The following is a 23,021-nucleotide window of genomic DNA, read 5'->3' as shown; positions in this document are numbered from 1 at the left end:
ATCCCCAGCACCAGGGAAAACACACAGGAAATGCTGCCTTCCGGGGCAGCTCATTAGAGACTCGGCACCTGGGTTTTTAGTGGGGCCGGTCACGTGGGCATCCTCTGCCTGACTCGTACCCAGATTCCAGACTCCCAGGAGGAAAGCAGGTGTTCTGTATAAGTCATACCGTTTGCAAACACTCATATGGTTAGCCGCAGCGAGCCCCTCTCTTCCCAGCAAGTTCCCAGCAGCCAGTCAAAGGCCAGCCTTGGATCCAGCCCTTTGTAATGACAGCAGCCTCAGGCCTGCTGTGAACTCTTGTCTGCTCAGATATAGACACACACGCATGCGTAGATGGACACAGAATGAACACATCGTCACCTCATCACACCATTTGTCCAATTTCACCCCTGCCCCATGCCCACAAGGAACCATTGTTATCAGTTCCTTGTCTTTCCAGAGTTTTTAATCCTTCCCCTCCCTTCCGCCTCCCCTACTTTGTTCCTCGCTTGTCTTTTCTTATGGAGTTTCTTCTACACCTTCTATAGGGGCACCCTCTCTTCCTCACAGCTAGAATGCCTTCGCTGTCTGGATAATCCACAATTGACGGATGCATCCCTCTATTGATGGGCAGCTGGGTTGTTTCAGATCTCTGGTATCACCAGCAGCAGTGCAGTGACTAACCTTGAACCCATGGGAGACCTTCTGCTGAAGAGTTAGTTGATGGCCCAGAAGATGGTCACAGCCTGGGCCCAGTCTCCTGCAGGTTAGCTAGCTCAAGAGCAAACATTGGAGGCAGAGCCGGGAGTTCTGCTATGCACCTTATGAAAACGGACCTCTCATTGGCTGGGCTGCCTCATGCTTGGTTTTCTGAGTCTCCTTGCATTTTCCTTTTTCTTTTTGGTGGGTCAGGAACTGCCCTAGGTGGGTAGTTAAGGTTTAGTGTGGGGTTGCTAAATTTGACAAATTGGGACATGCTTATACTAACAACGAATTGGCTGTTTATCTAAAATCCAAATTTAGCCCTAGCTGGTTTGGCTCAGTGGATAGAGCGTTGGCCTGCAGATCAAAGGGTCCCGGGTTCGATTCTGATCAAGAGCATGTACCTTGGTTGCAGGCTCCTCCCCAGCCCAGGCCTTGGTTGGGGCTCATGCAAGAGGCAACCAATCGATGTGTTTCTCTCACATCGATGTTTCTCTCTGTCTTTCCCTCTCTCTTCCAATCTCCCTAAAAGAACAATGGAAAATATCCTTGGGTGAGGATTAACAACAACAAAAATTCAAATTTTATTGGGCTTCCTGTATTTAACCTGGCAGCCCTAGTTTAGTGTCATGTTAATCTAGAGATTTAAACATTGAAAGACTCTTGGGATTAAGTCTCCGAAATTAAAAAGAAAGCCAGAGTTGAGCCAGCATCCACAGTGGTGGTTGAACAAGTCCACAGCTGGGGACAGAAGCCCAAGTTGGAGTCCCATCTCTGCCATTTGACTCCAGCATAGACATCAAAGTGGCTCAGTAGAGCCAATTACTGGCACATACTTGCCTGCAGCCGATGGGAAGCTAAATAAATCCCTTAAGGCAGTGGTCGGCAAACTCACTAGTCAACAGAGCCAAATATCAACAGGACGATTGAAATTTCTTTTGAGAGCCAAATTTTTTAAACTTAAACTTCTTCTAAGGCCACTTCTTCAAAATACACTCGCCCAGGCCGTGGTATTTTGTGGAAGAGCCACACTCAAGGGGCCAAAGAGCCGCATGTGGCTCGTGAGCCACAGTTTGCCGACCACGGCCTTAAGCAAATTACGCTGGTCCGACAATGCCACGCTTCTGGCTTGGGGAAGAAGAATGCGCTTTATTGTTTCTCTATGCACGTTTCTTGATTGGGGTGAGCCTGAGAAGTAGGTATTAACCCCACCGGTTCCCCAATTCCCGCTGGCTGTTTCCACTCTTAGATCCTGAAAGTCAGGGCCTGCTTGATGAAAAGGAGGGAGGACTTGAATGGCATTTTTATAACCAGGCCGCAGTGTTAACCCTCTTAGTTGGAACCAATCATATTCTTTGTTAGAAATGTGCAGGTGCCATGAGTCTGCTCTTTGTCAATGCCACGTGGACACAAACACAGACTACATAGTTCCTTGGTATGGAGTATGTTCTTAGCAGTGCAAAGCCCCCGTCACAATTAACCTTGTCTTTTGAGAATTTTTGTTGTTAATCCTCACTTGAGGATATTTCTTTCCCATTGATTTTTAGAGAGAGTGGAAGGGAGGGGGAACGAGACAGAGAGAGAGAAATATCCATGTGAGACAGACACATCGATTGGTTGCCTCCTGCACGCCCCCTAACCCGGACCAGGGATGGAACCTGCAACCCAGGCATGTGCCCTTGACTGGAATTGAACCTGGGACCCTTCAGTCTGTAGGCCGATACTCAACCACTGAGCAAACCGGCCAGGGCTAACCTTGTCTTCTGTTTCTCATGCCCCCTTTTAAAGTGAATTGTGGAGCATCTCTCTGCCCAGGGCTGTAAGTTTCATTTTACCTTGAAATGAAAGTGTGCTGAAGGTGTCCTTGACAGGATATGCAAATTCATGTGACAAAAATCTTCTTTCCTGTTGAGGACTGGTCCCACGTGAGTATCAGAGTTGGCCAGAAGAGTCCTAAGGGTCAGATGCTTTGGAACAAAAGCCCCCGATGCAAATAATAGAGGAGATGACTCGCTTAAAAAGAGAAAAGGCTATTTATGGTTGCAATGGACTCCAACAGTCTGCCCGCTGCCTTGGCAAATCCGAAGCAGTTCTGCCAGGTGGGCATTACAGAGAGTCTGTCTGGCCATCTGGCCTGGGTAGACCCAGGAAGTAAATTCATTAGGAGTCAGGTAGAGTGGAAAGAACGGCCTCTTGTGTTTGAGGGACGTGACTTCCTAGTCAAAACGTTAACTCACACCTGTACCTTCCTTCATTCTCTTCACGATTCCATTGCGTTAGAAGCACCCTCACTCACAAAGCTTAAGGATAAAACACCTGCGAGGGAGCTGGTGTACAAGCCGGATTGGCCCGCAAGGAAGCTGATATTCTAAGAAGTCACAGATCTAGTAATATGCAAAACTGGGTTCCAGTTCATGGTTTTGGTTTTTTTTTTATTCCACTGCCCATGTTCTTTCTGCAAGTCATCTAATCTGCCAGGTCCTCGGCCACTGAACTAGAAAATAGCAAAAAGTCTTTTTTGAGTTTGTGATTCTAAAGATTGATTTTCCATATGATGCAACTATTCGGATTGGATGCTGTCATGTTTCAATTACCTATTGCTGAATAACAAACCACTGCGAAACTTATCGGCTTAAACAGCTGCTGTTTTGTGTGTTCACCGTTCTGTGAGTTGGCGGGGCTCTGCTGGGCGGTTCTTCTGTTGGTCTCAGTTGGGGGGTCCCATGAGGTTGAAGTCAGATGGCTTTGTTCACATGTCTGGTGCCCCGGTGGGGAAGGTTGGGAGCCTATGACCTTTTTCTTTTTTTTCTTAATCCTCACCTGAGGATATTTTCCCATTGATTTTTAGAGAGAGTGGAAGAGAGAGGGAAAGACAGAGAGAAATATCGATGTGAGAGACACACATCGATTGGTTGCCTCCTGCACGCGCTCTGACCAGGGCCCGGGCCAGGGAGGAGCCTGCAACCTAGGTATGTGCCCTTTCTGATCACCCTCACCTGATTGGCCCTCTGAACCTCTATGTCATCTTTCCCTGTCACTTGGCCTGTCCATCCTGTAGCACAACTGCATTTGGTGAGACCTGTCACAAGCAACAAAACACTCCCAAAGGTGTGACAGCATTGCTAGGTGGAATTGAAGTGCTTTTGGTGTTTCCAGCACTCCTTCATGTTCTCCCTCCCTTCTAGTACATTCTATCACATTCTCTCTTAAAAGATCTGCCCGGATCGACCTGGTTTTAGTTCTTTCTATTTCACTGGGACTTTAAGACAAAAGGTTGCCACGCTCCGTTATCCACACTTTAAAGTTGAGTGTCACTGGGCAAACGTAATTATAAATCTTTGTCCCCACAAGGGTAACGTAAAGCATCAGTGAACAGTTGTTTTTAGAGAGCAGGACACTGCTGGGCACTTCTGAAATCTGGCTTTTCTGTCCTTTTCTATGGCGGGCGACAGTCGCGAAGCAGCACACACATTTGCAGAAAACGCATCACTCCGCCCAAACACATCACTCCACAGTGAGGATACACACCATGAAGGAAAGGAGTAGTAGGACTTTATTGAAATGTTTCAGTACAGCGTTGGAAGATCTTCAAATCGCATGTTCTAAGCCAAGACAAACACTGCCAGTGATATGTGCCCCATCTAGCTGACATCTCACCTAACGAAGGACCGTTCTCATGAGTTAGCGTATGAATAGAGATGAAGTTGGAGGCTGAGCGGTTCTGGTATGTTCACATTTCTCTGCCCCCCTTTCTGGCTGGATGTACACCAAGGCAGCCTCCACTTTTGCAGGGCTGGGCAGGACCCACCTCCCCAGTGTTTTCACTTCAATGCTTCTGCACCAGCAGCAACAAAAGCGAGTGCTGGGGTGAACTAAAACCAAATAGCTCATGTCCACACTGCCAGTGTGTGTGGCCTAGTCTAGTCTAATGAGCTAATCAATGTATTAGAAGCACTTCCACACACACACACGTGGTGCTAAAGCATGTAACAAACAATCAGTTCCTAAGTCAGAGAATTACAAGAGATTTTCTATCATGTTTTAATCTTCAGATCACTATTTGAAAATTAACTCTATGTTACCTTCAAATCAACTGGTTTTAGCCATGTCAACATGTCCACATTTGTGTGCCAAGCTGTCTACATACGCATGTTCGTAACTACATTTTCACTTCTCTATGCGTAGAGATTCCAAGAAATGCAGGTATCACTCATTTATCAAAAATTAAAACTACATAGCATCTACATAAACTCTTTACATCTCTCAAGTCGGCTCTTTTTAGAGACAGGCATCTGTAGCGCATAGCTGGCTTTCCCAAGCTATGTCATTGCCCCTCCCAAACCATTTAAAGGTGCAAAAAAAATGCTAGTTTCTGCGATGACCAAAATGACACTCTTTCACCTCCATCCCACCTCTGCTGCAATGAAGCTCGAGACCTTAAAGACTGCTCTACTGGCTAATGGTTTCAATAGGTTTCGCTTCTGCACCGGCTGCTTATTATTCTATGTGGGCAAGTTCTCCTCTTCCGGGGTTGGAGAATCCAGTTGATTGCACACCAACGGGCACGCAATGAAATTCACAAAGAGACAAGCATGCCTTCCACAGAGTCGGGGAGGCGCCTCACGTCGGAGGATGTCATGAAGGGCCATCTTGGGGAGCAAGCAATCTTCCCTCCACCGCCATTCCTGGGCCCCCATTTGAATATCATCTCCATGCAGGAACTAAAGCTTACTTATTGGTACCTTTTGCGGGGGTCTTTCTTGCCCCCCTTTTTCATGTAGTGGCTTTAGCTGAAATTATCAGCTGCCTAGACTTGCTGCTTCTGACTAGGAACAACAAAAGAACATTCAAAATCACAATGAATGACGTGGAAATAGGCATTTGGTGTAACTCGCCCAAATCCACCTTTTTATTTAGGTCAAAAGCAAAATGATGATCTGATTAGTCCATTTGAGGGGGCTTTAAACAGTTTTGTTTTGGGGGAAATTATTGGGAAAAAGGCCAAGTAAAAGCTAGAGCTAAAAATGTCACCTAAGACAAGTCGACGACAGGACAAGAGATGCCCAAAGAACTGACCGTCTGGGCTGGACAGAGGCAAGCGTGGCTGTGACTGTGAGCACAGACACTCTCTCAGCAACGGGTTCTACATCCGATGGACCACTGACCATCCTTCTGGAATTTGAGAACATGACATTTCTAAAATGTGACCGTTACATGTTTTTCAGAAGTGGTAACAGTAACTGGCCATCTTAAACGACATAAAATTTGGTCCGAATTAAGCACAATAACAAAAAAAAATCACGGTATTAGACATTTTCTAAAGTATTCTTAAAAGGGCTCATTCTATACCCGAATGACCATAAGCATTATCACTGTATGCCTGCATAGAAGTCTTTATCCTAACGTCATCGCTGGCAAACCCTGAAATATATAAATTATGAACTTCCACACGTTGGAATTATACACTTGAAAGTTGTGACCTCAAACTATTGACAGGACAAAGGAAAATGTCACCTGTGAGAACAAGTCAAGATGACAGGACTATTTCTGCTCTATGACAGTGCACAGATCAATTACCCCCGCCCTCACCCCAATCTGGAAAGAAACGGTCTCGAGGTACAGAGGAGGAAGCAGTGGGTCTTGCGGGGGTACAAAGATCTGATGTCTTGCGTTCTAACTGCTGAGTCCTAAAGCTAAGAATCAGGTAAAAACACACTCGTCAGAAGCCGGCAGGCTCGCTCCGCGCTGCCGTCTGGGTTTACAGCGGGACGTGGCTGAACAGGTAAGACACGGATTCACCATTGTGGGTCCTGCGGATGGCCTCGGCCAAGATCATGGAAATGTCAATAACCTAAGTGCCAAAAACAGAGAAGGGGCCGGGAAGGGGAGCCATCAGATTTCGTTGAAAACATAAAAGCCCCCAAACCGACACTATTTCTCTGCCTGCAAGATGAGCTGCTATCAAGACCTCCCACACCCATTTTCGAGGACAGACGGCGTTGGGCCAATCTCCAAATGTACAACCTGTTACACCAAACCCTACGGGATCCTGGAAGCAAGACTTTCAGGGCAGACACGCAAAAGCTCTGCAGGGCCGTGGCTAACCAGAAACACCCTTTTCTCGGGTGTTTGTTGATTTATATATTTTTATTGATGTCAGAGAGGAAGGGAGAGGGAGAGAGAGATAGAAACATCAATGATGAGAGAGAATCATTGATCGGCTGCCTCCTACACACCCTTACTGGGGATCAAGCCTGAAACTCAGGCATGTGCCCTGACCAGAATCAAACCCGGGACCCTTCAGTCCGCAGGCCGACGCTCTAGCCACTGGGCCAAACCGGCAGGGACCGTTTGTTGTTTTTAAATATAATTGATTTTATTCAATTACATGGAAGGTTTCTCTCTCTTGGGTTCAGAAAATGCAGTGACTGTATAACGTAAGAGCACAGCTATCATGATTCTAACTCAAGGACAAGTCAACAAACTGTTTTTTTTCTGCAAAGGGCTCGGTAGTAACCCTTTTCTAGTTTATAGGCCAGACTCAACTCAGTTGTTGTGAGAACAGCCAGACAATATATAAATGAATGGGCGTGGCTGTGTTCCAATAAAACTTTATTTACAAAAGCAGATGGTGGGCCGGACTGGGCCCGTGGGCCACTGCTTGCAGACTCTCAACTGCGGCTAATCAGGTGGACTTATTGGCCATATGTTAATTCTGTTTAGCTTCAGCACAGCCTGTTTCCTACTGTTTTTCTTTTTTCTTTAAATATGTTTTTACTGATTTCAGAGAGGGAGAGGGAGAGAGAGAGAGACATCAATGATGGGAGAGAATCATGGATCGGCTGCCTCCTGCATGCCTCACACTGGGGACGGAGCCTGCAACCCGGGCATGTGCCTTAATCAGGAATCAAACTGTGACCTCCTGGTTCATAGGTCGACGCTCAACCACTGAGCCACACCGGCTGGGCCCTACTGTTTTTCTATTGTGGTTTTATTCGCTTACTATTTCTGACTTTGACCTCTGCCAGCCCCAGCCTTTCTCAGAGACCTAACGTGCATTAGGCCCTCCCACGGGAGAAGCTGCGACCTCTGCTGGCAGTGGCCTCAGTGAGCAGTCACACCCAGAAGACGCGATGCTGTTTTTCGGGATCTAAGGTAGGGGCCTGGCTGCCTGGCTCTGCCTGCAGTGTAGACAGTACCTGGATCTTGGAGCAGTGAATCATTTTGTCCTCTTGAGGGATCGTGTTTGTGACCACAACAGCCTCAAAGGCGGCGCTATTTATTCTGGAAATAGCCGGCCCAGAGAAGATCCCATGGGTAAGGATGGCATAAACTTTGGTGGCTCCTGCCGAGATCAGCCTATGAAACGGAAGACAAAAAAACAACAAACAAACAAAAAAACAACCGCAAAACAAACCATCTCTTCTTAGTGGGAATTTAAAAGGAGAAAGTGTGTTCCATAAAGGAAAGCATGAAACCAATTTCATTCCCATTTATTAGCCGAAAATGATCTTTAAGGTATATGCTGGCAACGTACTGGGTCTGCCTTGAACCCAGGACCACTGACCTTGGCCTTGGGCCCGGGGAATTCTCTGTTGCGCTGCACCCCTGGATTGCACTGTGGCAATTCCTCCCTCCCCTCAGCTGGGACAACCCAAAATGTCTCTCAGGGGGCAAGACTGCCCTTAGCTGAGAGCCACTGGTTTAAACCCAAACAGCCAGGATACCATCATTTTGACATCCTACCTAATAACAGACAAATATGCAAATTGACCGTACCTTCGCTATGCCCGCGATTGGCCAGGAGGCGCGGGGGGGCGGGACTCGGGGTGGCCAGGGTGGCCGATTGGGCCGGTGGGATGCTGAGCTCGCGTCGCCAGCGGCGGCTCGAGCTCAGCGTCTGTGCCATGGCTGTGCTGCGGCACAGAAGGGGCCTCTGGGGCAGCGAGCTCACATCCCACTGCGGACCATCAAAAGCGGGGGAGCTGGGCCTGTCCGCTCAGGCACCAGCGGACAGGCACGCAGCTCCCCCGCCATCGAAAGCAAAAGCGTGGGAGCTGGGTGCCTGTCCGCTCAGGCACCAGGCCTTTCAGAAGCCTCCGCCGCGCTGGAGGCTTCTGAAAGGCCTGGTGCACCAGCGGACAGGCACCCAGCTCCCCCGTGATCGAAAACGAAAGCATGTATGATTCAATCATGCACTGGGCCTCTAGTATAAATATAAAAAAAAAATCATTGATTTTGCTTCGTTAATCCTCACCCAAGGATATTTCGCCATTGATTTTTACACAGAGTGAAAGGGGAGGAGGAGAGAGACACATCAATGGGTTGCCCGGGGATCAAGCCTGCAAACCAAAGTATGTGCCCCCAACTGGAATCAAACCCGGATCCTTCAGTCCTCAGGCCGACACTCTATCCACTGGGCCACACGGGCCAGGGCCCACTGAGAGACTTTATGTTCTTGGTTTCGTGCTGCCTTTGAAGGCTGCAGTGAAGGCTGAACAGAAGGAAGTGGGGCCCAAGAAAGCCCGCAAGATGGTCTCTTTCATTCTGTGCTGTTTCCGGGGAACACCTCCTCGGACCCTTTATAGAATCTGCTGACAGCTCAACCTTGAACATGGAAGCCAGGCCATAGAGGACCAAGGTCTTCTTCCTACCAAGGAAAAATAAATGGGCCTCCAATCTTCTTTGGTCTGAAACGCCACTGCTAAGCAAACCGAAATAATTAAGAAAAATAATGCCCAGCCTGCATGGCTCAGTGGTTGAGCATCGACCCATGAGCCAGGAGGTCATGGTTCGATTCCCGGTCAGGGCACATGCCCGGGTTGTGGACTCGATCCCCAGTGGGGGGCGTGCAGGAGGCAGCTGATCCATGATTCTCTCTCATCAGTGATGTTTCTCTCTGTCCCTCTCCCTTCCTCTCTGAAAGCAATAAAAATATACTTAAAAAAAGAAAAACAGGCCCGATTTTTTAAAGCTGAAATTGTCCCCTTCTTAATGAGACAGCCTAACACTTCCCCAAACCGCCCCTCGTACTTGTCAGCAGCGTGGCAGATGGTGCCACACGTGTCGGCCATGTCATCCACGAGGATGGCCACGCGGTTCTTCACGTCGCCCACCAACACCATCCGGTCCACTTCGTTCGCCTTCTTCCTCTCCTTGTGGATCAAGGCAAATTCCACGTTCAACCTGTCCGCTATTGATGTGACCCTGCGCAGACGCAAAAGGACTTGTTAACTACGGTCAATGAGGACATCTCGTTCTTTCCAGTTGTATGTTAGCAATGGCCTAACCCAGTGGTCGGCAAACTCATTAGTCCACAGAGCCAAATAGCAATAGTACAACGATTGACATTTCTTTGGAGAGCCACATTTTATAAACTTAAACTTCTTCGAACGCCACTTCTTCCAAATAGACTCGCCCAGGCCGTGGTATTTTGTGGGAGAGCCACACTCAAGGGGCCAAAGAGCCGCATGTGGCTCGCGAGCCGCAGTTTGCCAACCACGGTCTTTGTAAAGGCATCAGGGAGCTGGGAGAGCAGGGGGAATCTGCAGAAGCAGAGACTAGAAAAGCAGGTGATCCTGAGAAGCTGGAATGCAGCTAAGTTCTTGCCCTGAGGGTGTCTGCGGAACCTTAAATCATCGATGGCGGAGATAAGGGGGGGGGGGGTTTGAGAGAAAGCCTCCGGCTCAGCTGAGACGACAGTGTAATGGGAGACTCTGTATAACCCCGGGATGATGGAGGTTAGCTCTTCAGAGTAAGGAGTAAAGGTTAACCTGCTGCCCAGGTGGGGACAGGGAGGACGCGTGTGTCAAACTCCATGCTTAGTGGAGAGAGAGTTGCAAACTACATGTAGGCACTCCTGAGGGTTATTGGTCCAAACCCCCATGTGTGTAATGAAAACCCTCAAGTGGAGAATTTAATTCAAAGTGATACTTCGGGGTAGCACTCCAAGGAAAATGGTAACAGATGCATTGAGATGCCGTAATATGTAGACAGCCCTAACCGGTTTGGCTCAGTGGATAGAGTGTCAGCCTGCGGACTGAAAGATCCCAGGTTCGATTCCAGTCAAGGGCATGTACCTTGGTTGTGGGCACATCCCCAGTGGGGGGTGTGCAGGAGGCAGCTGATTGCTGTTTCTCTCTCATCAATGTTTCTAACTCTCTATTCTTCTCCCTTCCTCTCTGTAAAAAATCAATAAAATATATTTAAAAAATATGTGGACAGATCTAAATAAATGTTGATTGTGCAAAACCACAATAATAATGTCTAATTTGTGGCGGGGGAAGATTACAGTGGACAACAACTTTAAAGCACAAAAGATGGTGGTCATTGCCCTGACTGATTTGGCTCAGTGGATAGAGCGTCAGCCTGCGGACTCAAGGGTCCCAGGTTCGATTCCGGTCAAGGGCATGTGCCTTGGTTGTGGGCACATCCCCATTGAGGGGTGTGCAGGAGGCAGCTGATCGATGTTTCACTCTCATCGATGCTTCTGGCTCTCTGTCCCTCTCCCTTCCTCTTTGTGAAAAATCAATAGAATATATATATTTTTTAAAAAAGATGGTGGTCACAAATCAAAATGCCAGTAATCGGAACAGACCAAGGCCCAAAGTTTCCAATTAAATCCAAAGACCGTTAGATTCCCTAAGAGAAGACACCACCCTCAGACCTCCAAGGCCCACCGAGCAGAGGGAAGCGTTACCATGGAGGTCCATGTTCTTTCTACCTTCAAAGCATGCCTCCTCCCGCCTCCAACCCAAACCGAGCTGCACTCGCTCCACCCTTCATTCCTAAATCTATTGACCACCGGTTTCCGAATTGAGCAAAAATTTTACTTTCGAGTACTGACAAAGATGTGGCCCCATAATCACCTTAAAACATATACTACTATCTCTATGCCAATTTCCTAAAAGAGGAGCCCTTTAAACTCAAATTCAAGAAAGCTAGTTTCTCAGAAAACAAAGACAGATTTTCCCAAGAAAAGACTCACGAACTCCTTATACACAATGGGTACATACACTGAGTGGCCAGATTATTATGACCACCCCATCAGTACTTCATTGGGCCACCTTTTGCCTTCAATACTGCGGTGATTCTTCTTGGCATTGACTCCACGAGATGTTGAAAGGTGATGCGAGGAATCTGACACCATGCCTGATGGATAGCACTGTCCAGTTCTGAGAGATTGGATGGTTGTCGAACCAGCTGCCTGATGGCTCTTAACTTCATCCCACAAATGCTCAATTGGATTGAGATCTGGGGATTGTGGGGGCCAACTAAGCAAGGTAACGTCTCCCTCATGTTCTTGAAAAGACTCCTGCACAATACGAGCACCGTGGCATGGTGAACTGTCTTGTTGGAAGAAGCCATCTCCATTGGGATACGCCATCAACATGATAGGATGAACTTGATCAGCAACGATACTTATGTATGCTGTGCTATTCAGACGTTGTTCCACACGAATTAAAGGGCCCAAATCATGCCAGGAAAACTGCCCCAAACCATAACACTGTCCCCACCAGCTTGAAGGCTTGTACTCATGCATGTGGGGTGCATGCTTTCATGCTGTTTCTGCCAAATTCTCACTCTGCCATCTGCATGATGCAACTGGAAACGTGATTCATCGGACCACATGACTTTTTTCCAATGCTCGACTGTCCAATCCTTGTGTTCCTGTGCGAATTGGAGACATTTTATCTTGGTAACTGCAAAGGTGTTCGAACAGGCCTCCGGCTTCCATATCCCATACGATGCAGAGTGCGGCTAATGTGCCTACAAACGTCGGGTGGTCATCATCATCTGGCCACTCAGTGTAGGTCACAGTGTTGGTTTATTTGTAAGAACCAGGAAGATCTCAGCAGGGCAGGGCCCTGGGCCACAGCCCACCACCACTATCGTGGCCTAACTCTCCGCCCATGTGGCTGTGAAGTCCAAGTTTAACCTGCAGCCACACCTCTGCCAGGTGATCCTGCTCTCCTACCCTGTGAACAAGCAGACCAGCAGCGAGACCAAGAGGTGGGGTGGGGAAAAAGCTGAGCGATGTGGCTTTGTAGGGATGGGAGTGAACATGGGACATGAGTGGGGAACCCCAACCATTTCAGGTGCCCAATGCTAATGCCAGAAGCAGGAAATAAAGGAAACCATCCCTGCAAAAAGCCCAAGATGCTAGAACATTCCTATTCCTAAATAGCTCACAACGCTTCCTTTGCACGTATGTAACTGAGACTTAATATATAATCCTAACAAATAATGTTGAGAAATGTATCACTCAGAAATCTTAAGCGGAAAAAGCTAGAAGAAAAAGAATGCGTAGTATGATTTCCGTTTCTTCTGGACACATTTACACTCTTTCCAAAAGAAAAACAAAAATTAAATCTGGCCCAACCGGTGTGGCTCAGTGGTCACAGTTTGATTCGCAGTCCGGGCACATGCCTGGGTTGCGGGCTTGATCCCCAGTAGGAGGCGTGCAGGAGGCAGCCGATCTGTGATTCTCTCTCATCATTGTTGTTTCTATCTCTCTCCCCCCTCTTCTCTGAAGTCAATAAAATATTTTTTTTAATTAAACCTGAACCACTTTGTTTCACCATCTTCACGTACCAGTTTTGGTTAATATTGACTACCTCAACAGTGGCTGGCAGGTGTGTTTCCTTCTAAGGTTTATTTGTTCTTAGCTGTCAACCCAATGACGCTTCGAAAACTACCCAAGGGCGACCTCTTGTGGCGACATTAAGTACTTTTTGACTGGGAACCAGTCTAGCCTAGAAGCTTTTTCTAAGGCAGCAAATTCCCGTTTGTGGGATAGATATACACTGAGTGGCCAGATTATTATGATCTCTGAATGCATAATAATCTGGCCACTCAGTGTCTATCCTATATAATAAAAGGCTAATATGCAAATTGTCCCCTCGACCAGGAGTTCGACCAGCAGGCAGGCCGGCCAACCGCCCATGTCCCCTCCCCCTGGCCAGGCTGACCGGACCCCACCCATGCACGAATTCATGCACCAGGCCTCTCTAACATATATGTGTGTGTGTGTGTGTGTACACACTGAGTGGCCAGATTATTATGTGTTCAGAGATCATAATAATCTGGCCACTCAGTGTATATGTTCCTTGGTAAAATATGACTTTTTGCATCAAGTAAAGAAGCCACAGGTAATGTCAGCTACACAGATCGTGTGTTACCTGCGAGGCTGTTCTGCCAGTTGGGAAGTAGCCGAGTCCAGCATATGAGGATGACAACGTGTAGCAGAAACTGGGGAAAGGGGGAGAGGGAGTGGCAAACACTTCCAACAGAACAGCCCTGCAAACCTCCGACTCTGCCGGCAGAGGGAGCAGGGGTGGGACTGCAGGGGCTGTGAGCAAACAGCCTTTCCTTGCTGGCCCCTTACTCTGACAGCTCATTCTGCCCTTTTTATTTTCTTCTTTTCTTTTTTTTTGAGAGAGAGAGCGTGGAAGGGAGAGGCAGAGACAGACAGAGAAACATCGATGTGAGAGACACACATTGATTGGTTGCCTCTTGCATGTGCCCCGACTAGGGCCGGGGATTGCCCTTGACCAGAATCGAACCCGGGACCCTTCAGTCCACAGGCCGACGCTCTACCCACTGAGCCAAACTGGCTAGGGCTGATTCTGCCCTTTTTAAAGCAGGAGTTGACAGGGGGACTTTCCATAAAAGACGGTGTTTCATGTCAATAAGGGCGAGTTGGATTATTTAATCAGTAGTTTTAGAACAACTAGATGGCTGAGGGGAAAAAAGAGTTGGATTCTTATTTCACTCTTTATTCCAAAAACAATTTTCAGGTCAAAGAAAATTGGACCATTAAAAAAGAAAAGAATGACTTGGGGTGGTGAACACAATACAATACACAGATGAAGGATTATAGAACTGTACACCTGAAACATATATAATTTTATTAACCGTCACCCCAATGAATTCAATTAAAAATAAAAATAAAAAAAAACCTTAAAATAAACAAGATCATGGGAGAAGAAAAATGTTGCTAGAGGGCGAATCCTTCAGAAACCCAGGAGCCATAATTGAAGAAGAGAGAGATAGGACTACATAAGAATGTTTTAAAAGTCCTGCAGAGACTAAAAATACACAAAGGGGAGAAATGAAAAACTTGTGGAAATATCAGCCCCCCCCCCCACCCCCGCAACCAAGTACACAAGGAACAAAGGCATGACCTCTCCCCGGGCCACACTCCTTACAATCCAAACTAAAAGGCCTCCAGCCAAGAGAACAATAGGTAACAGGTAGGAACAGACCTTCATGGAAAATAAACACACCCGAAAGGGCGCTTGACCTTATCCACAGCAGCCCAGCGAGCAAAGGTTTTCACTGACAGAGAGGAAGGCTCACGCACATACAGCGCCTCAGGCAGGTTCCAGAAGGCCTTGCTGTCACAGGAGATGAAGCTCTTCCAGTGGGACTAGATGTGGAGGTGGTGCCTTGGCCGGTGTGGCTCAGTGGATAGAGCATTGGCCTGTGGACTGAAGAGTCCCAGGTTCGATTCTGGTCAGGGCACATGTCCGGGTTGCGGGCTCGATCCCCAGTAGGGGGCGTGCAGGAGGCAGCTGATCAATGATTCTCTCTCATCATGGATGTTTCTCTCTCTCTATCCCTCTCCCTTCCTCTCTAAATTCAATAAAAAATATATTTTTAAAAGAGGATGGCTTTAGGGCTGTTAAAAAAAAAAAAAGATGTGGAGGTGGGCCTGGCCGGTGTGGCTCAGTGGTTGAGCATCAACCTATAACCCAGGAGGTCACGGTTCAATTCCCGGTCAGGGCACATGCTCGGGTTGCGGGCTCTATCCCCAGGGTGGGGTGTGCAGAAGGCAGCTGATCCATGATTCTCTCTCATCATTGATTTTTCTCTCTCTCCCTCTCCCTTCCTCTCTGAATGCAATAAAAAAATATATTTAAAAAAGATGTGGAGTGGAAGACAGTGATATTGATGATCCAGACCTTGTGCAGGCCTAGGCTAATAATGTGGGTGTGTCTTAATTTCTAACAAGAAAGTTTAGTAAAAAAAAAAAATTTAATAGTAAAAGCCTTATAGAATAAGGAGGGTGTCCCCCAAAAATGTATACAAACTTTAACAGTGGGTAGCTCAATTTTGACAATGAAATGTATTTTTAATAAACACTGCCTTTATAATTATTCAAAGTGTGTGTATACATTCTTTGGGACACCCTATATTTTTGTACAATGTGTTTGTTTCAAGCTAAGTGTTATTACAAAAGAGTCAAGAAGTTAAAAGGAATTTTAAAGTTTATAAAAAATTACAGTAAGCTAAGATTAATTTATGATGGAAGACATTTTAAATATATATTTAAATGTACAGTGGACTACATCAGTGTACAGTGTTGTCCTAGGCCTTCTCATGCACTAACCCTCACTCACTGAGTCCCCCAGAGCAGCTTCCGGTCCTGCAAGCTGCATCATGGGAAGTGCCCCATACAGCTGCACCATTTCTATCTTTCATGCTGTATTTCTACTGTGCCTTTTCTTACCATTGTGTTACAATTGCCTACAGCATTCAAGTATATTGACATGCTGTACAGGTTTATAGCCTAGGAGCCACAGGTTACATCATGTAGCCTAGGTGTGTAGCAAGCTATACCATCTAGGTTTTTGCAAATACACTCTGTGATGTTCACACAACAACGGAATCGCCTAATGACGCATTTCTCAGAACATATTCCCGTTGTTAAGCGACACGTGACAGTACAAACAATACCTAGGAGTGAAGAATAGGAACTGGTTGAAGGAATCATAACATACACACACAATGGGATATTACTCAGCGGCAAAAAAACAACGGAGCAAATGAAGTCTTAATAAAAGCACAGTGAAGGAGTATGTACAGCACGTTACCATTTGTGTGAAATAAAAAGGGAAATTAATGTCATTCTGACATGGGAAAGAATACAGGTCCTAAAGAAGGGAACAGGGAATGCTACTCTGTTTGAATGCTTGCGAAGACCATTATATCTTTGACTATATATTGAAAACTAGGGTTTGGATAGGAAAAGGTACAAAGGTTTCTGGAATCTATTCTTCTTTTGGTTTATCAGCTGCCAATGTAAATTTTTTTTGTTAAAAAAAAAAGAATTATGAGACACAAAAGCCACATATTGTATGATCCCTGGCCTGGTGCATGAAATTCGTGCACGGGGGGGGGGGGGGCGGTGTTCCTCAGCCCGGCCTGCACCCTCTCCAATCTGGGACCCCTCAAAGGATGTCCTACTGCCAGTTTACAGGGATCAGGCCTAAACCGGCAGTTGGACATCCCTCTCGCAATCCGGGACTGCTGGCTCCTAACCACTCACCTGCCTGCCTGCCAGAGAGTCCATTCCATAGACAGGAAGTAGATGAGTGGTTGCCAGGCTGCAGGGAGAGGGAATGGGGAGTGACTGCTAATGGGCATGGCGTTTCCTTTGGGGGTGATGGAAATGTTCTGGAAGTAGATAGCAGTGACGATGCACAAATCTGTGAATATACTGAAAACCACTAAACTGTGCTCTTTATTTTTAATGTTTTTTAGAGAGGAAGGGAGAGGGAGAGAGAGATAGAAACATTGAGAGAGGAACATCATCGAGAGGCTGCCTATTGCACGGCCCCCACTGGGGATCGAGCCCGCAACATGGGCACGCGCCCTGACCGGGAATCGAACCCGTGACCTCTTGGTTCCTGGGTAGACGCTCAACCACTGAGCCACACAGGTTGGGCTAAACTGTGAACTTTAAATGGGCAGACTGTAGATATGGGAATTATCTCTCAAGAAAGGTGTTATTATTATTTTTAATATATTTTTATTGATTTCAGAGAGGGAGAGAGAGATAGAAACATCAATGATGAGAGAGAATCATTGATTGGCTGCCTCCTGCACGCCCCCTACTGGGGACAGAGCCCGAAACCCAGGCATGTGCCCTTGACTGGAATTGAACCCGGGACCCTTCAGTCCACAGGCCGACGCTCTATCCACTGAGCCAAACCAGCTAGGGCAAGAAAGGTGTTATTATTAACAACAGTTCCATCTCATGCTCATGTGCCCCTTGGCCCACTTATTCCCCTCTAACCTTCCATCAGGCCCGGGGGCTTGCCATATTGAACACAGATTGCGCTGGGTGCCTGAAGTCAGTTCCAAGGACACTGCAAACCATTCCACTGGAAATCACTCCCCAGTGTCGCTCCCATTCCCGTCTTCTTAACCAGACAGCACACCGTGTCTTGCACCTGGAAGGCCAGGCTGGGGGCGCGTTTGTGAGCATGGCAGCCTGTGCGGGGCTGACCCGGGGCTGCTCCCGCCCTGTCGCTGCCCGGCCGGGGTCTGTGCCAGCTGACTTTCTGCTTCTGCCTTTGACGCATGTGTGATCGCCTTCCATGGCCACCTCCTGCTGCTGCCGGGACGCATCTCCAGCTGTGCTGTCACTAAGCAGCAGTGACACTAGGGCACAAAGGGGCTCTCCCAGGAGTCAGGACCTGCGCTTTCTGGGCGCTCCTCGGAAGCTTGGAGCTTCAATCCTAGGGGCCCAGTCGGGCGGCAGGTGGACGAGAGAGGCAAATGAAGGACAGGCATTTGCATTTTAAACGTGCCCCGCCCTAGCCGGTTTGGCTCAGTGGATAGAGCATCGGCCTGCGGACTGAAAGGTCCCAGGTTCGATTCCGGTCAAGGGCATGTACCTTGGTTGCGGGCACATCCCCAGTGGGGGGTGTGCAGGAGGCAGCTGATGGATGTTTCTCTCTCATCGATGTTTCTAACTCTCTATCCCTCTCCCTTCCTCTCTGTAAAAAAAAATCAATTAAAAATTTTAAAAATAAACAAACATGCCCCAAAGCTTGGTGGTCACGGTCTCCCCCGGCACAATTAGCTCCCCTGCTTTTTCACCAGGCGTGGACAGCGGCCTCCTTCTAGTTACTCCTCACCTGAGGATATTTTCCCATTGATTTTTAGAGAGAGTGGCGGGGGGGGAGGAGAGAGAAACAGGGATGTGAGAGAGACATGTCGATTGGTTGCCTCATGCACGTGCCCCGACCCAGACCTGGGATCGAGCCTGCAACCCACATGCGTGCCCTTGATCGGAATCGAACCCGGGACTCTTCAGTCCGAGGGCTGACGCTCTCTCCATGGAGCCACACCAGCTAGGGCCGGAGGTCTCTCTTCCCTCCCCCTTCCTGATGGAGGCACCTGCTGGGCGGTAAAACTCCACTCCGCTTTTTCTCCCTTCCCAGGAAGCAGCTGCAGTCCTCCAAGGTCACCTTGAGCTCCAGGCCCTGGCAGGCAGGCGCACCCGCTGTACCTGCTGCTCCTTCATTGCCGGAGTCCGCAGAGCCTTCCAGATCTTCTGTTCCACGCCGTCTACTGATGTCACTCAGTGCGCCCGCACCCTGATGCTATCAGGGCCATGGCAGCTTCTGGCCCACTTCCTCGCCTGACAGCAGGCAGCTGTCCTGGCACCCCCAGGCCTGGCTGGCTGCTGCCCGGCGTGACCTGGACTGGCAGGCGCGCTGAGGGCGACTTCAGCCGGGAGTGCTGACTAACAAGCAGCAGGGCCTGTGGGACTGCCCCTCTGCAGTGGCTTTGCGGCCTGGGACCCATTTCAATGGGAATTTTCTCAGCGTAGGGGTTCCCGCACCATGGGGAGAGGGGTATCTCATTGTACACCCACCTGTGGCCCAGGCCTCCGGTTTGAGGTCTCCCCCCATTCAAAGGCCCTGGTACATTAAGCCTGGCCTTCCTCTGGGCTGCAGGGGAGAGGTCACCCTTTCTGCCCCCTTCTCTCTGGAAGCTTCCATGTGGGTGCCAACACCCGAGCCGCCACCCTCTTCCTGGATCTGACACGTGACCTCCCAGGCCACCAGAGCACAGCTTTCAGCATTTCTTTCTTCGCCCCACATAGCCCCCTGTCTTTCTTTTTTAAAAAAATATGTTTTTATTGATTTTTAGAGAGAGGGGAAGGGAGAGGGAGAGGGAGAAACATGCATGACAGAGGATCATTGATTGGCTGCTTCCTACACGCCCCCTATTGGGGGATTGAGCCTGCAACCTAGCATGTGCCCTGATGGGGAATCGAACCGGCAACCTCTTGGAGCATGGGACAATGCTCAACCACTGAACAACACTGGCCAGGGTATCCCTTTCTTTCTTGGTGTCCCATGAACACCTATTGCTTCTTTAAGGTTTTGTTCTGTTTTGGCTACCATTTCCAAGTGTTTGTAGTAAGAAGGATCAGCTTAGTCAATCGTGATGTCAATTAAAAGTTTTATTTTCCAATTAGGCTATTGTTTTTATGAATATACTTGAAGCCCGGTGCACGGATTCGTGCACCGGTGGGGGTCCCTCAGCCTGGCCTGCGGGGATCGGGCCGAAACTGACTCTTCGACATCCCCCGAGGGGTCCCATATTGCAAAAGGGCACAGGCCAGGCCGAGGGACCCCACTGGTACATGGATGCACCAGGCCTCTAGTATGCATATAAGATCTTTGGTTAATCTCTTCCCGCCTTCCCCCTTCCCTCTGAGATTCATCAGTCTGTTCCATGTTTCCATGCCAGTGGTTTCTGCTCCTGTGTTGAGCATCTGCCCCCTGGTGGTCAGTGCGCATCATAGCTACCGGCCAGTCAGCCAGTTGGCTGATCGCTTAGGCTTTTATATATGTAGATTTTTATTGATTTCAGAGAGGAAGGGAGAGGGAGAGGGAGAGACAGAAACATCAATGATGAGAGAGAATCATTGGCTGCCTCCTGCGCTCCCCACACTGGGGATCAAGCCGGCAACCCAGGCACGTGCCCTTGACCGGAATTGAACCCGGGACCTTTCAGTCCGCAGGCCAACGCTCTATCCACTGAGCCAAACCAGCTAGGGCAAGGCTATTGCTTTTATAATCAGAAAAAAAAACCTTATTAAAAACTCAAGACATACTCTTTGCTGAAAACAAATACAAGTGTATGAATTTCTTTTCTCTCACGAATGATGAAATGTTGACAAAGAGGACAGCGCTCTGCTCCGGAGGCGAAGGCTGTTGCTCCGTCCTTGCTCATTTGCAAAATAAAGTATTAAGTCATTTTGAATACACTTCCTTATCTGAGGCACAGGAACGGGGAGAAGCCATCAGCAAATGCAGACACCTGCCTGCTGTGGCCCGTGCCTACCTTTTGGCTCCGCCCGCGTCCGGGGACACGATGATACAGTTCCTCCAATCGGCGATGTTCTCCCGAATCCACTGCAGGACCGCGGGCTCCGCATACAAGTTATCCACAGGGATGTCAAAGAACCCCTGCGGGAGAAGGGAGCGTCAGGGGCATGCCTTCTGAAAAGATGATCTTCGTTAAATAGAACTTGAATTTTTAAAAATATATTCATTATTGATTTCAGAGAGGAAGGGGGGGAGAGAGAGAGAGAAACATCAATGATGAGAGAGAATCAGGGATTGGCTGCCTCCTGCACGCCCCCTACTGGGGATCGAGCCCGCAACCCTGGCATGTGCCCTTGACCGGAATTGACCCTGGGACCCTTCAGTCCGCAGGCCAACGCTCTATATCCACTGAGCCAAACCAGCTAGGGTTAAAACTTAATTTTTTTATCCAAAGGAGGCCTTATCAACAGACTCCCTTTTCTTCATTTTAACAGAATTAAATCAAAAGACACTTATGTTCCAGGAGCATATTTCAGTCCCATCTGTTCCCTGTGGGGACACTTCTATCACCTTCTGAGCACCTATATTCTCAGGAATACAGGACAGGTGCAGAGCAGTGGGGAGGTTTGTTGCTTCGTAAGTTCCTTCTGATAAAGCTAAACATACTTCACATTCATTCGATCACAGAGCAGGCCCAGGACAAGTGGGCCGCTTTGCTAGCTGAAGGAACTAAGTTATGAAGAGGTTAACAGACACACATTACGACTCTGCCATTCTAATGATTTTCCCAACGTTGAGATGGAATTAGAGCATTTGCTCCCAGGAAAACATTCCCACTCCTCCAGAACAGACTGGAGACACGGGGGTGCTGGAGACAGCAATATCAGCACGAAATTATATTTCCAATTCAGTCCAGATGAAAAGCAAGAGAGTCGCCACAGACAAACTCAAACACGAGTCACGTTAGCTCCTTCAGAAATTATTCACCTTAACAGTTAGGATTTAAGCACTTGCATTAAGCCCCCCATCACAACCAAGGGCAAGAAAGAAAATGCCAGAACCTGGATCTGAGAGGCGTGCAGGTCCATGGTGATGATGTGGTCTGCGCCAGCAACGGAGAGCATATTGGCCACAAGTTTCGCAGAAATCGGAGCACGACTCTAAAACACAAAGACATGGACGTTATAACAGGAAAAGATTCCTCCCACGAGGCTTACATGGGGAAGCTAACTCACAGCTGATTTATAACATGGTAATAAAGAAAGTTAACAACCAGTTTCAACTATTAAATTACTTTGTTAATAATAATGAAGAAAACTACATGTTATAATAACAAAAAACATTCACCCCATTCAGTTCACCAAATATTTACTATTTACATATACTGTTGCGAAACAATGTGCTTGACACCGGGTATAGAGAACAAATGTCACCCAGCCGGCGTGGCTCAGTGGTTGAAGGTCGACCTGTGAACGGGGAGGTCAGGGTTCAATTCCTGTTCAGGGCACATGCCCGGGCTGTTGGCTCGATCCCCAGGGGGGGTGTGCAGGAGGCAGCCGATCAATGATTCTCATCATTGATGTTTCTCTCTCTCTCTCTGTCTGTCTCTCTCTCTCTCTCTCTCTCTCTCCCCCCCCCTCCCTTCCTCTCTGAAATCAATAAAAATATTTTTAAATGTCAAAGAAGCCAATGATTAAACTGTTCAGTGCGATAGCATAAATTGAATAATTCAAATCGTGACAAGTGTGTAGAATAGGTACCCAGAGAGACACCAGCATGAAGGACATCAAGTTTAAGGAGAGTGGCTGTCAGAGGCCCTCCGAGGAAGCCGCTTTTAAGGCTGGCTGAGGCAGGCAGACCAGTGTTCCAGGAAGAGCGGCCTGTGTGACATCACCCAGGCTCACAGGTCACATCCAGGAACTGAACGAAGTCCAATGTGGTCACAGGCAGTGGCCCAGGGGACAGCGCCAATGTGGGCCGGCGCGGGAGGCAGGGCTCCCCCCTGCACAGCCCTGAAGGCCAAAGCCAGCTCCTAACCTAACGAAGTTTATGTTCTGCAGCTGGGAGCTCCTGTTCACTGTCACAGATGAAACAAAAAACAGGCAGAAGGCAGAACCCCTCAAGGTGATTAATCATGTAACATTTAGAGAAGCAGCTGCATTGTGGTTCACGGACTGTGTCTCCTTCTGAAAATGACCT

General features: G+C 48.1%; 1 protein-coding gene across 1 annotated transcript; it reads right to left on the bottom strand.

The window, feature by feature from the left end:
• Positions 1 to 4,244: 4,244 nt before the first annotated feature.
• On the bottom strand, positions 4,245 to 21,977 carry PRPS2 (phosphoribosyl pyrophosphate synthetase 2). The gene is made up of 5 exons (XM_079764315.1): positions 21,884 to 21,977; positions 20,839 to 20,963; positions 9,718 to 9,891; positions 7,884 to 8,043; positions 4,245 to 6,535 (listed from the first exon to the last, which is right to left on the bottom strand). The coding sequence occupies exons 1-5, from the start codon at positions 21,944 to 21,946 to the stop codon at positions 6,443 to 6,445; spliced, it is 615 nt and encodes a 204-aa protein (XP_079620441.1). The 5' UTR covers positions 21,947 to 21,977; the 3' UTR covers positions 4,245 to 6,442.
• Positions 21,978 to 23,021: the final 1,044 nt, after the last annotated feature.

Source organism: Cnephaeus nilssonii (assembly GCF_951640355.1).
Source record: "Cnephaeus nilssonii genome assembly, chromosome: X".
Classification (NCBI taxonomy): domain Eukaryota; kingdom Metazoa; phylum Chordata; class Mammalia; order Chiroptera; family Vespertilionidae; genus Cnephaeus; species Cnephaeus nilssonii.
The sequence above is the reverse complement of the archived record's forward strand: the minus strand, read 5'-3'. Positions and strand labels throughout refer to the sequence as shown.

Excerpts from the sequence above, each read along its gene's own strand:
- PRPS2 (XM_079764315.1), bottom strand. The coding sequence starts at position 21,946 with ATGCTCTCCGTTGCTGGCGCAGACCACATCATCACCATGGACCTGCAC. Across the intron at positions 20,964-21,883 it reads TGCACGCCTCTCAGATCCAG|GGGTTCTTTGACATCCCTGT; the intron begins GTTCTGGCATTT and ends CTTCTCCCGCAG. Across the intron at positions 8,044-9,717 it reads ATCTGCCACGCTGCTGACAA|GCTGATCTCGGCAGGAGCCA; the intron begins GTACGAGGGGCG and ends TCCGTTTCATAG.